Source organism: Dromaius novaehollandiae, chromosome 12, assembly GCF_036370855.1.
Source record: "Dromaius novaehollandiae isolate bDroNov1 chromosome 12, bDroNov1.hap1, whole genome shotgun sequence".
Classification (NCBI taxonomy): domain Eukaryota; kingdom Metazoa; phylum Chordata; class Aves; order Casuariiformes; family Dromaiidae; genus Dromaius; species Dromaius novaehollandiae.
Genome location: NC_088109.1, coordinates 5,080,027 through 5,092,767, shown reverse-complemented (window position 1 = coordinate 5,092,767; position 12,741 = coordinate 5,080,027). Strand labels below are relative to the sequence as shown.

Below are 12,741 nucleotides of genomic sequence, written 5' to 3'. Positions count from 1 at the left end.
TTTTGGATTAACCAGGTTTGAGCGTCCCATCAAGACTTTTGTTGTCAGGGTGTCATTTCAAGTGATTCTGGCTATTGCGGATCCAGATTTTATGAAGTCCTTGGTATGTGCGTGCAGGTGTGTGGGCAAAGAACCTATAGAAAGGAGCTTCTCTGTTGTCCTGTGTGTTGCAAGACGTGCCTGGTAGGTGGTGAGCAGAACAGTGATGCTGAAAAAATACAGGCGAAAACTGAGCCATAAGGAGCATGAACAGTAAACCCTGGAAACTATTTGACGTGTTTGGAAAATGCCCGGTACAGATCATAAAATTCAGTCAGTCCTGTTTGCCTCTACCTTAACTGAAAATAAACAGCAAGCCTTCATTTCACATTGGAAGCTTACCTGGTTCAGGGCTGTCTTGTATGTAGCTGGATAATAAAGGAAATTAAAACACTAATGTGGAAAAGGCATCTTTTACAAAATAAAATTCAAAACCAGGCTAGACAATTTCTTTGGTATTACTAGCAGCAAGAAAAATTAAGTGATAGCGACATCTTGAGTCTGTAGGTGCTTCTGACGTACGATTTAGAAAGAGGCATTTAAGCAGGCAGAACAGATAGCATTACATTTAATTAACACAGCTTGGGCCAAGAGGTTAAACTGCCCCTCAAGCAGTCTACCAAGTTTACAAAACCTCCAGCTTTCTAAGATTTGATGAGGTTGCGCGGAGGAGACTGGTCAATTCTAATTGTCCTTTGTGTTTCGTTTGCTCCGTCGGAGATGCTGCAGATCATCCGTAGATGGGCTTAGCTCGCGCTCTCACCTGCAAGTGCACTAGGTTCAAGCGGTGCTTCAGAATGGCTAAGTGCTCTGAACATCAAGTAAGAAATGAGACCTGATCCACTGATATATGTGAATATTCTGATTAATAAAAAAACTTCCTATTTGTTTTGCTTACTGCATTTTCCAGCAAGTCTAATTGCAGCTTCGTACAAAGAAAAAATGACAGCAGTCGCAGTGCAGTGTTCCTTCGTAAAGAGATTCCTGGTCTCTGTCAATCCTTGGGGACACTGTGGTCTCCCATGTTCAGTCTTTCCTGCTCTGGGAGGGATCATAAATCCAGTGCAGAAGTCTGGACGTGTAGGTTACTGCCTGGTGAGCTGCCCCGGGGGCTGCCCCAGCTCTCCCCAGCAACAGTCCCTCCGAGCTCCCTGCCGAGCTCCGGGACCTTCCTGCTTTGCAGTATCTCGCCAGCAGGCTGGAGCAGCGCGGGACCGAGCGGGAAGGGATCTGCGGATATGAAAAAAAACAATAAAGGCGGCAGCCCGGAAGGTGAGGACCCGGCAGGGACGGGCAGCTTTGTGCCCAGACCCCTGGGCCTTTCCCGGGGTGTGGGGCTGGCCGTGGAGGCCCAGTGCACGTCACCCACGGGGGCTGCTGTGCTCTTTGCAGAGCTGCTTTGCTTGCGGCGAGCATGGCGCTGCGATCGACTGCCAGGGGAAGGATTGCAGCCGCAGCTTCCACCTCCCCTGCGCCTCCAGCAACGGCTGCGTCACGCAGTTTTTCAAGGCCTACAGGTGAGGGGTGCCGGCCCTCGCGCCGGAGCCTCCCTGCCTCGACGCCCCTGGTGCCGGCGCTGGCCAAGCAGCCGGGGAAGTTGCCTGTCCGCCCCGCAGCGACGCCTGCGAGCGGGAGCCGGAGCCAGGCCGCGGAGGGCTCCCTTGTGCCCCCGTTGCCCTCCTCTCCGCACCGTGGGAGGCCTCAGCGCTTCCTGACCTTGCCCCTCTCCTCCATGTTCTGCCCAGGTCCTTCTGCTCGGAGCACCGCCCGGAGCAGGCGGTGCCGGTACGCCCAGACGAAGAAACCACTGTACCTCTATTTTCCAGGTTATTTCCCAACTTATTCTGGATTCTGCTGCGAGCCTATTTTAGCTCTACCAAAAAATCAGGATTTCTGTCTCATTGGAGAGAGGAATTCCCTGGCAGCATCGCAACTGAAATGTTCTAGGCACCCAACAGAAATGGGACAGACGAACATGGATTGAACGTATTAAGCCAGTGGCTAATGCTACAACAGGTAGGAGTCAACAAGAAAGCAAAAGACTTTACATGAGGACTATCACTGGTAGGACATAAAAAAGGAGAATACAGAATTAAGCAAGACAGTTGAGCCTGTGCCACTCTTAGATGGTCCATTCAGTTTGATGGCTTGGGGTTTATTGCTCTCTAGGAGACACCTGAGGTTCAAACACTTGGAATATACTTGCGAGGGGAGTAACTAAGCCAGGACTTTAACAGAACCTGGGCAGGAAAACTTCCCGACCTCTAACCTGCCCCTTCGCGCCTACGTTGTGTGCACAGACAACTCTCCGGGCACACCCCGGTTGTTCCAGCTCTAAAGCAAGTGCTAATGCTGCTTCACCAAGTGCCAAGAGCAGCCCCGGTGTTTTGCTCCTAAACCACTCTCCACCAGGAACCTCCAGTTCCTTCAGGCGTAGTTGTTCAGAGAATCCAGACAAGAAGGTGACAAATCCTATTCCTTCGGAAGAAAAGTCAGGGATACGTCCTCGAGTGCAGAAACTGAGTTTGCCTTTGACTACAGTCTTGACCCTTCAGCGCCCAGATATATCTGAACGTTCCAGCCAACACCAGAAAAAAAAAAAAATCACTGCTGTAAGGAGCTAAAGGTGAAGGTTCATCAAATACAAGCAAACAGGAACTTCTCCAGCAACACCACAGTACTTCTGCAGGTATGTTTACGTACTCTCATGCCTGGCTTTTTAAGTTACAGTTTTCAAAGACTCCCTGTTCTGAGCTGAGGATTAGCTTACTTGATCCTGTTGCTAACGTTTACGTAGCATTTGGGTTTTAGCTTAATACTTTTCCTACGGATCCACTTTAGCAGAGACCGAGAGCAGGCACTAATGGCTTAATTTGTGAAGGGGTGCGGAAAGGGCCGTGCAAAAGCAAAACTTGTACCCATTAGTTATGTCTGTTCTTTGCTAGCCGAGACCCCTCGGCAGAGGCAAAGCACCTGTTTTGCAAAGGAGCCGATACACTCGATCTTAATTTTCGCTTCAGCCTTTTCCTTTTGCAGTCCCAGTATTTGTTCTCCGTGCTTCCCAAAACACGTGTCTCCACTTGAGAGTGCTGGTCCTCTGCTGCCCAAAACAGGCTCCCCTGCCTCGCGCCGGGAGCTTGGCGTGACCAGCCGCGGTGCCAAGCGGGAGCCTTCGGCCGACGGGAAGCCCAGGGGGCCCTGAGCTTTCCTGGGCCCAGCCTTGCGCACCGCGCGTGCCCTCGGCAATCGGGGTGCCTGAAGACAACGTGTCCGTCATGAAATTGCAGACTAACCAAAGCAGAACAAAGTTTCGGCAGGGTTGTGAGCCTCTGCTTCATTTTTTTCCCTCTATGATGCAACAAAGTAAGTTTTATTTACATTTTGGTGTGTATATATTTGTGTATAAGAAACAAATGAGATACAACAGTAGCCAGGGCCCCGGGAGGAGGGTGTCAGGGCACGGGGCCGTCTCCCTCCAGCGCCCCAGCAAAGCCTGCCCTGCCCCGAGCCTCCTGCCCGCCCCAGCCCTGAGAGCGCCCCGGCGAGAGCCCCCCTGCTCCACCCCTGGGCCCCACTGCCCGACGTGTGCCTGGGGCCCCCGGGGGTGCGCACAGCCCCGCTGTGGGAACAGGCGCCTGGGGAGGAGCGGGCAGGGTCTTCCCGTGCTCCACCGCGACGGGCTGTGTCTGGGACGCCTGTTCGCCCTGGGCTCTGGGGCTGTGGGCCACCCTGAGAGCGGACTGGTGTGCCCGAGGTGCCCAAGAGGCTCCATCCAAGCACCTGTGGCCGGAGAGCCCAGGTTTCGTGGCTGAAAGGCCAGGGTCCTGCACAGGCACCCGGTCACCACCAATGGCACAGCCATCGCATTCCCAGGCCTCCACGGCTGCTCCCACCGCCGAGCAGCATCGATGCGTCCCTCTGGACGCACACGAGGAGCACAAGAGCAGCTCCCACGGCCTGGGGAAGCAAACGGGTTGGTGCTTGTGGCAGCCGGGGCTGGCAGTGGTGCCGCGAAGGCAACCGAGGCAACGGGAGCGGAGCAAGGCAGCGCCCGGCAGAGCTCTCGCGCTCCCCTCGCCGGGGTCAGGCGCCTTCCTCTTCATCCTGACGCCGGGGTGTCCATGGAGCGCTCTGGAGAGCCCTGGCCACAGACGGGACGCGGTTCCTCTTCCAGACGCTGCTCTGATGACCCTGCGGGAGAAGCGGGTCCCGGCTGAGTTTGGGGCGCGGGAGCCGGAGGCTCCCTGCCTCGACCGCCCTGGTGAGGCGGCGGCCGTGTCACAGCGGCAGCCGCTGATGCGGGGCAGCTCGCGGGCCAAATACGGGCACGAAAGCCCTGGGCTGCCCACTGTGACATGGCCACCGCCTCACAGGGCCGTGTCACCGCGTGCTGCTGTGACACGGCCGCCCCGGGCAGCGTATAAAGAGCCGCGCGGCGCTGGCAGGCCCAGGTTCGGAGGCATCACCTCCGAACGAGCTGGGGAGGTGGGGGGAGCGGGGGGGAGGGCAGGGGAGGACGAGAGGGGAGGGGAGGCGCGGGCTGGCGGGGCTCCCGGGGGGCAGCGGGTTCCCCTGCCTCGCGGCTCCGGGCTCCGGCAGGTAGCCCAGGGCTGTGCCGCCCCCCTGGTCTCACCCGGGACCCGCTTCTCCCGCAGAGCTGTCAGAGCAGTGTCTGGAGGAGAAACCCCGTCACGTCTGTGGCCAGGGCTCTCCAGAGCGCTTCACTGACCGCCCCGCATCCAGGATGAAGAGGAAGGCGCCTGACTCCAGCGAGAAGGGTGAGGGCGTCGTGCCCGTCGCCATGGCTCCCTGTGTCCCGCTGCCTGGCGCGGTCACCCGGAAAGGCCGGGACCGAGCCAGGGCCTCGGGGGAATCTTGCGGAGATGCTTCCCCGGCCTGGCGGGGTGCTCACCGGTGGGCGCGTCTGCTCTCGCCCCTCCAGCGTGCATGCTGTGCCGCCGGGCGGATGTCAGCGCTGAGGTCTGCGGGCCGACGCACAGGGAGCAGGGGCTGTGCGTCCACGAGTTCTGCCTGGTGAGCTGCCCCAGGGGCTCCCCCTGCTCTCCCCAGCAACGGTCCCTCCGAGCTCCCTGCCGAGCTCCGGGACCTTCCTGCTTTGCAGTATCTCGCCAGCGGGCTGGAGCAGCGCAGGACCGAGCGGGAAGGGATCTGCGGATTCCTTCCTGCAGACATCAAAAAAACAATAAAGGCGGCAGCCCGGAAGGTGAGGACCCGGCAGGGACGGGCAGCTTTGTGCCCAGACCCCTGGGCCTTTCCCGGGGTGTGGGGCTGGCCGTGGAGGCCCAGCGCACGTCACCCACGGGGGCTGCTGTGCTCTTTGCAGAGCTGCTTTGCTTGCGGCGAGCATGGCGCTGCGATCGACTGCCAGGGGAAGGATTGCAGCCGCAGCTTCCACCTCCCCTGCGCCTCCAGCAACGGCTGCGTCACGCAGTTTTTCAAGGCCTACAGGTGAGGGGTGCCGGCCCTCGCGCCGGAGCCTCCCTGCCTCGACGCCCCTGGTGCCGGCGCTGGCCAAGCAGCCGGGGAAGTTGCCTGTCCGCCTCGCAGCGACGCCTGCGAGCGGGAGCCGGAGCCAGGCCGCGGAGGGCTCCCTTGTGCCCCCGTTGCCCTCCTCTCCGCACCGTGGGAGGCCTCAGCGCTTCCTGACCTTGCCCCTCTCCTCCATGTTCTGCCCAGGTCCTTCTGCTCGGAGCACCGCCCGGAGCAGGCGGTGCCGGTACGCCCAGATGAAGAAACCACCTGCATCATTTGCATGGAGCGGGTGGACGAAAAGCTATCGTTCGGCACTATGGTGTGCCCAGCGTGCCGAGGGGCCTGGTTTCACCGGGGCTGCATCCAGGTAGGAGGGCTTCCCTCTCCCGTGGGCACAGCCGGGGCCCAGCAGCAGCAGCGCCCCGCTAACGCCGCTTGTGTCTCTCCCGCAGGGGCAGGCTAGCCGCGCTGGCCGGGAGTGCTTCCGGTGCCCCCAGTGCAAGAATAAGAGAAAATTCCTGCCGGAAATGTTAAAAATGGGGATCTACGTCCTATTCAGGTTGGTTTTCTGCCACCCTCGTGCCGGGCTCCCGAGACAGACGGCACAAGGGCTGTGCCAGGCCAAGGGCTCCCGCGGCAGTCCTGGCCTGCAGGGCTCCTGCTCGTCTGGGCTCCCGCTTCCCCGCGGAGTTGGAAGCGGGGCGGGAGGCCAGGAGAGCAGGGACGTCCTGCAGGTGCCCAGCGGGGGAGGCTCAGGGCTTCCCCTTCCTTCTCCTGCAGACCACCAGCCTGGGAGGAGACGGGGCAGTACGAGGAGCTCTACGAGAGGCACAGCCAGTGTGATGCCGGCCAGTGCCTCTATCGGGAGGGCAGGCAGCAGGCGCAGGAAAGCGGGTACGTCACCAAAGCTGCACTCCGGCAGCTGCCGCTGTGGCAGCAGATGCCGTCGTGCCGGGAGCAGGCGCTTAGCGCAAGAGCTCTGCCAGGCGCTGCCTTGCTCCGCTCCCGTTGCCTCGGTTGCCTTCGCGGCACCACTGCCAGCCCCGGCTGCCACAAGCACCAACCCGTTTGCTTCCCCAGGCCGTGGGAGCTGCTCTTATGCTCCTCGTGTGCATCCAGAGGGACGCATCGACACTGCTCGGCGGTGGGAGCAGCGGTGGAGGCCTGGGAATGCGATGGCTGTGCCGGCATAGGCCCCGGTAAGAGGCAAAGCACCCAGGTCCCCCCCGGGCTCGGGCCAGGGCCAGGCAAGGGCTCGGGGCCGTGCTGCTGACTTTCCCACCTCCCCTTATAGCCCCCAGCGCACTGCCAGAGCCGTCCGCTCCCAGCACCAGCAGCAAGCCAGGAGCAGAGACGTCCTCCAGCCCTGCTGCCCCCGCCAGCGCAGAGCTGGACCTGGCCAGCTCCAGCACCAGCAGCAAGCCAGGAGCAGAGGCGTCCTCCAGCTCTGCTGCCCCTGCCAGCTCAAAGCCCGACCTGGCCAGCTCCATCACCAGCACCAGCAGCCAGGATGAATCCGAGGCATCCTCCAGCTCGGCTACACCCGCGACCTCGGAGTCAGACCTGGTCAGCTCCCGAGCCGGCAGCCAGGAGGAATCAGGGTCATCTCCTGGCTCCCCGGCTCCCGAGAGCAGCCCCCAGGCAGGACGGCCAGGGCCAGAGTGAAGGCCAGGACGCTCCCGTCTGTTCCGCCGGCCGCAGCATCCTTACAGGCGGCCCTGAACACCCCGCAGGACGAGTCGCGTGCCAGCCCCAAGCAGTGGCACCCCTACCCTACCCCTTGCAGAATAAAATTGCTACCTAACCTCAACCGTGCTGGGAGATGAGACTTTTCTTCCTTGGCTTCCTCCCCCGCGGCCTCTCTGGGGGGCTGGTTTGGGGGAGGGGACCAGTGGGGCTGTTCTCCCTCCGGCTGTTGGCAAGACCTTCCCCAGAGCTGGCGAGCGGCTTGGCCACGTGCCTCTGGCCTTGCTGGCCTCAGGAGGCCGGGTGGGTTGAGACGGAGCCAAGGGTGGCTGTGGGGAGCTGAGGAGCCAGGGAAATCATGGGCTTCCTTTGTGTGACAAGAACAGTTCAGATCGCTGGTCACCTGTGCAGCACCCTGGCCTTTCGGCCATGCAGCCTGGGCTCTCTGGCCACAGGTGCTTGGATGGAGCCTCTTGGGCACCTCGGGCACATCAGTCCGCTCTCAGGGTGGCCCACAGCCCCAGAGCCCAGGGCGAACAGGCGTCCCAGACACAGCCCTTCGCGGTGGAGCACAGGAGAATCTATGAGCGTTAAGGATGAATTATTGAAAGGAAAAATAACGACACCAAGAACATTTCTGGAGGCTACAGGGGACTTTTTACCTCTGCCACACACCACAGAAACCCAAGTCTCTATACAGCAGACGCAAAGAAAGGGGAAGGTTTGTACACGAAGTTGGAGATATCTGTTCCAAAACAGGGGGATACCAGAACACGGTGAAATTCAGGCACTGCGTTAATCTTAGCGCTGGTCTTTGGGCAACAGTCTTACAGGCTAAGCAGTCACTGCTTATTTGGCTCGCTGGCTGCCCGGGAAGCGGGACACGAGCACGTCTGCGCAGCTGTGCGACGGGGCAGATCTCCCACCGCCCCGTTTCCACGCGAGGCTCTTCACCTGGGGATACACGTTCCCGTGCGCAATCCTGACTCCCTGGGGAACTAGTTAACTTAAAAAACCAGCAAGGAGACGGTGTGTCAACGTGAAAGCTTCCTTTCGCCCAGCAGCTGTCGCGGAGGACAACCCGCGCCGCCTCTGAGCGCGGCCACCGGCACAGCCACCCTGCGCCCGGTCGTGCCGCGTGCGGCCGCCTCGGCGCACAGGTGCTGCTGGCCGGGTGGGCCGGGCCAGGCTGGGCCGAGCCGAGCTGAGCCAGGCCGGGCTGGGCCAAGCCGAGCTGAGCCGAGCCGAGCTGGGCCGGACCGAGCTGAGCTGAGCTGGATCGGGTTGGGCCAAGCCGAGCTGAACCGAACCAAGCTGGCCCGGGGCTGGGCCGAGCCGAGGTGGGCTGGGCTGGGCCGGGCCGGGCCGGGCCGCCCCCGCTGCCGCCGCGGCCTCCCGCGGGACGCGGCCGGGCTCATGGCGGCGCAGCGCGGCGCCCGCCGGCTCGGCGCGCTCGGGCTGCTCTGCCTGCTGCTGCCCGCCGGTGAGCGCGGGGCCCCGGGCGGCCGCTGCGGCGCCTGGCTCGCGGGCGCGGGGAGGCCGGGCCTGGCGGCGGGAGCCGCGGCGGCCCCGGGAGGGTCTCCCCGCCGGGCCCGGGCAGCTCCCGCCGGCGAGGCCGCGTCGCGCCCGGGCTGGGGGCGCCCGAGCGGCGGCGGGGGCTGAGCGCGGCGCGGCCCGGCCGGGGCTCGCCGGGGGGAAAGGCCGGCGGGAAGCGCCGCGCCGCGGGGCCCCCGAGTCGGCTGCCGAGCAGCGGCGCCGGGGAGCGGTGCCGCGGGCTGCGCAGCCCGGGCCGGGCCGGGCCGGGCCGGGCCCGAGGAGGAAAGGCAGAGGCGCCCGCAGGCTTTGCCGAGCGAGGTCTCCCCGGAGGAGAAGCGTTCCTGGCGCCGAGTGCACCGGTGGCTTCACCTTCTCCGGTGTAGCAAATTCTGCGCCCACGCGTGCGAGAAGGATGAATGGGATCCCGTGCGGATGTGCGAGAGGCCGTTTAGCTTGATGGTATTTAATTTTAGGACCTAAAGGATTACACTTGCTCTGAGGGTTGAGCTAAACGACGCCTGAGACGATCAGTCTTCTGTGTAAGGCTTTGCCCGGCGAACACCAGAAGAAGAGCTCTCTAAGCTAAATCGCAGCGATGGCGCTAGAGCAATAAATACACGCAAGCCGTCCTTGAACAAGCGTAGGTTGGAAATTAGAGGATGTTTTCTTCTTGGAGCAGTGCAGTTTCAAGGGGAATAGCTTAGCAGCTCTGCTCCTGAGGTGGAGCCTGACGAGCTTGTCGGAGGGTTTTGGAGGCGCCGATTATCGGCAGGACAGGGTGGGCCGCTCAGTGACGGCTCTGCCAAAGCAGGAGGCCACTTCTGCCTTCCTCCACCTTAGCACTTGCTCCGTGCTGGGCTGCGGTGGCTGTTGGGCCCCTTCGGAGCTGATTCAAATCATTAGCCTGGCGGAAAAACAACTAGCAAAAACCAAAGGCACGCAAGGCGCCGGAGAGGCTGCGATGGGTAAGTGAATTGAATCGGCTCAGGAGGGCTCCTGTGAGGAGCAGAGTTGGAGGAGGAAGAGAGGGACAGAGCAGAGGAGCCGAATCCCTCTCCTTTGGCAGTGCTCAGCCGTTAGATCGGCTCGGCTGGTCCGAGACTACGCTCTGAGAAGCGCTCTACACCTTTTGTTTCCACCGTTCTTTTACTGCGCTGCAGTAGCCCCGTTGTGAGAGGGAGGGAGTAATTTTGTTGGTCGCCTTGTTTTGTTTGTGCGTGAGTTCGCAGCGTACTTTAGAATTAGCTTGGCTACCTGTTACTGCCGTACTGGTGATGCAGAAAGGAGATTGTTGTCGGATGACGTTACGCGTCTGCTGAGAAAAAGTTGTGTGAGCCAGGCATGAGAGTGCGTAAACATATCTGCAGAAGTACTGTGGTGTTGCTGGAGAAGTTCCTGTTTGCTTGTATTTGATGAACCTTCACCTTTAGCTCCTTACAGCAGTGATTATTTTTTTTTTCTGGTGTTGGCTGGAACGTTCAGATATATCTGGGCGCTGAAGGGTCAAGACTGTAGTCAAAGGCAAACTCAGTTTCTGCACTCCAGGACGTATCCCTGACTTTTCTTCCGAAGGAACAGGATTTGTCACCTTCTTGTCTGGATTCTCTGAACAACTACGCCTGAAGGAACTGGAGGTTCCTGGTGGAGAGTGGTTTAGGAGCAAAACACCGGGGCTGCTCTTGGCACTTGGTGAAGCAGCATTAGCACTTGCTTTAGAGCTGGAACAACCGGGGTGTGCCCGGAGAGTTGTCTGTGCACACAACATAGGCGTGCAGGGGCAGGTTAGAGGTCGGGAAGTTTTCCTGCCCAGGTTCTGTTAAAGTCCTGGCTTAGTTACTCCCCTCGCAAGTATATTCCAAGTGTTTGAACCTCAGGTGTCTCCCAGAGAGCGATAAACCCCAAGCCATCAAACTGAATGGACCATGTGAGAGTGGCACAGGCTCAACTGTCTTGCTTATTTCCGTATTCTCCTTTTTTATGTTCTGCCAGTGATAGTTGTCTCAAGTAAAGTTTTTTTTGCTTTCTTGCTGACTCCTCCCTGCTGCCGCGGGCAGGCTGGCCCTATTTTAACTCCATACTGGCCTGTCCCACTTCTGCTGGGTACCCAGAGCATTGCAGTTGCGATGCTGCTAGGGAAATCCTAAAGCTTAAGCTTTGAGAAGCATTTCCATGTGACTGTTGGAGGTTTTTGATTCAGATGTGTCATTCTTACCTTGCAGTCGTTCAGGCTCGAAAGGGCAAAGATAGGGAGGGAGAAACCAGCCTGCACATTAATGAGTACCTCAGCCCAGTGCGATGGTTTTCAGCGCTGCTGGAAAGCGTGGGATATCCTGCCATGAGTCTGTCCCCGTATGCAGACACTTCTGCTTCCTCACCGCTGCAGCTGCGCCGGCTGAGGCTGGCAGTGGGAGCACGCCGCTTGACCAGTGCTGCTCCTAGGGATCTCTGTCTGTGACGTCCCGTTGCATGTCGTGAAGACGTGCCCTGAATCGAGCCAGATTAGGAATGTCTGTGAAGTAAAGAAAACAACAGGCAGAAGCAGCCAATTCATAGGGAAATCTGCATCTGTAGGGAATGTGGCTGTGATGCATCTTTTGCATCCAGTCAGATATCTAGGAAAATTTGATGTTTCTTCCGGCTGATCTTTTCAAAGACCTGGCTGGTCACGTTGGTGTTTGAGTCTTTAGAGTGACTGGGTGGCCACTAGCAGATGCAGTGATGGGAACACCACCAGACAGAGCATCTCGTAAGTGTATTTGCATGCAGTTTAATCCCTTATGTATGTGTGAACACTTGCGAAGAGCTACTCGATGAAGACAAGATACCATGAGTTCCTGTGTAAGGAGTACGTATTTGCCTTTGCTATACTCTGAAGGAACTAATTGATTTGGAAGACCTAAGGGAAATACCTGAAACCTATTTAGATATGAACCTAGGTGAGCTGATCAGTATGTGTGCGATACTTGGTATGATGAGTATTTCTTTAGGTACGAACTCTTGGATTTTAACTTTTTTCAGTTTTGGGTGAGGACTATGAGGCATATGCTGATCATCATGGCAAGGCGCAACCTGCAGAATCCTGTCCCAACTTCTGCTGTGGAGATTGCATGCGTCGATACTGTTGCTCTAATGTGCTACTGAAATTTGATGAAGGACAACAATTTAAGTGTAATCTGCTTGATGGAAGGTAGGAGGCAAACCGAATATATACAGCAGGCATTTCTTTGAATCGCCAGATAACAAAGATGTATAGTTGAATGGTTAAAACACACAGTGGTACTTTTCAGCTCTATTTCTGGCTCCGTCAGGGATCTACGTTAATGCATGTAACCTACCTGCAGAATGGGAATAATGCGATGGACAAATTGGCGTATGAACTGATATGTATTTAAGTAAGTCTTAAATTCCATTTTTGAGATTAATTCTCTCATTACAGGACCTCTGGCTCAGGCAATGTGAATTACCTGCAGTTCCGTGCAGACTTTGATGATTACATAGACTCTGGCCCCAGGTAAGTCATGGCTAGTCTTAGCTTTTCAAATGTTAGTTATTTGAAGGCTCTTTATTACATAATCAATACATGCCAGTATAAAATGAAAATAGAAGTACTCACTTGTGTGTTAAGAATGCTGAGCACTCAAGCATTTCAGAGTATTTGAAGAAGTAAAGACATAGGAAGAGGTTAGATGATGCTGTTTAGACCATAATGATCATCATATGTAATATTCCATATTCTCATTATTGAATGGGAGTTTGTCCTCTAAAGCCTTAGCACACTTACTCTCTGCTTTTAAATACTGGCAGATGAAGTCTATAGCGGCTATATTAAAGAAGCTGCTCTTGTATGAAGAATCTCCTTTTTTTAGCATTTTTTGCACTTAGAGCAAGAAATATTGATAAAATCTGTTTCAGTCTGTGAAAATAAAAATATTTTCAGTGCCTGCATTATGTTAATGGTTGTTCACAGAAAACCAGAGTTCTTGCTCT

General features: G+C 57.7%; 2 protein-coding genes across 8 annotated transcripts in view; both read left to right on the top strand.

Moving 5' to 3' along the window:
- The first annotated feature begins 4,594 nt into the window (after window positions 1-4,594).
- Window positions 4,595-7,342, top strand: LOC135329656 (PHD finger protein 7-like). 2 transcript variants are annotated; one of them, XM_064518750.1, is made up of 9 exons: window positions 4,597-4,817; window positions 4,982-5,073; window positions 5,162-5,263; window positions 5,384-5,508; window positions 5,737-5,899; window positions 5,985-6,091; window positions 6,313-6,426; window positions 6,613-6,731; window positions 6,827-7,342. In XM_064518750.1, exons 1-9 carry the CDS (start codon window positions 4,784-4,786, stop codon window positions 7,195-7,197), a joined length of 1,227 nt encoding a protein of 408 aa, XP_064374820.1. In that variant the 5' UTR covers window positions 4,597-4,783; the 3' UTR covers window positions 7,198-7,342. The 2 variants fall into 2 exon arrangements, with proteins under 2 accessions (XP_064374821.1, XP_064374820.1); XM_064518751.1 differs by lacking the exons at window positions 5,162-5,263; window positions 5,384-5,508 and having other exon boundaries at window positions 4,595-5,073.
- A 1,234-nt stretch (window positions 7,343-8,576) lies between these two features.
- Window positions 8,577-12,741, top strand: part of LOC135329654 (protein polybromo-1-like) — a 36,270-nt gene continuing 32,105 nt past the window's right edge. For 3 of the 6 annotated variants that reach the window (XM_064518744.1, XM_064518748.1, XM_064518743.1), the window contains exons 1-3: window positions 8,577-8,701; window positions 11,773-11,941; window positions 12,191-12,265. In XM_064518744.1, coding sequence (XP_064374814.1) covers window positions 8,635-8,701; window positions 11,773-11,941; window positions 12,191-12,265 — 311 coding nt within the window. In that variant the 5' untranslated portion in view covers window positions 8,577-8,634. Of the gene's footprint in view, window positions 8,702-9,006; window positions 11,691-11,772; window positions 11,942-12,190; window positions 12,266-12,741 lie in introns of those variants that run through there. The other 3 variants (XM_064518745.1, XM_064518747.1, XM_064518746.1) reach the window with 3 other exon arrangements.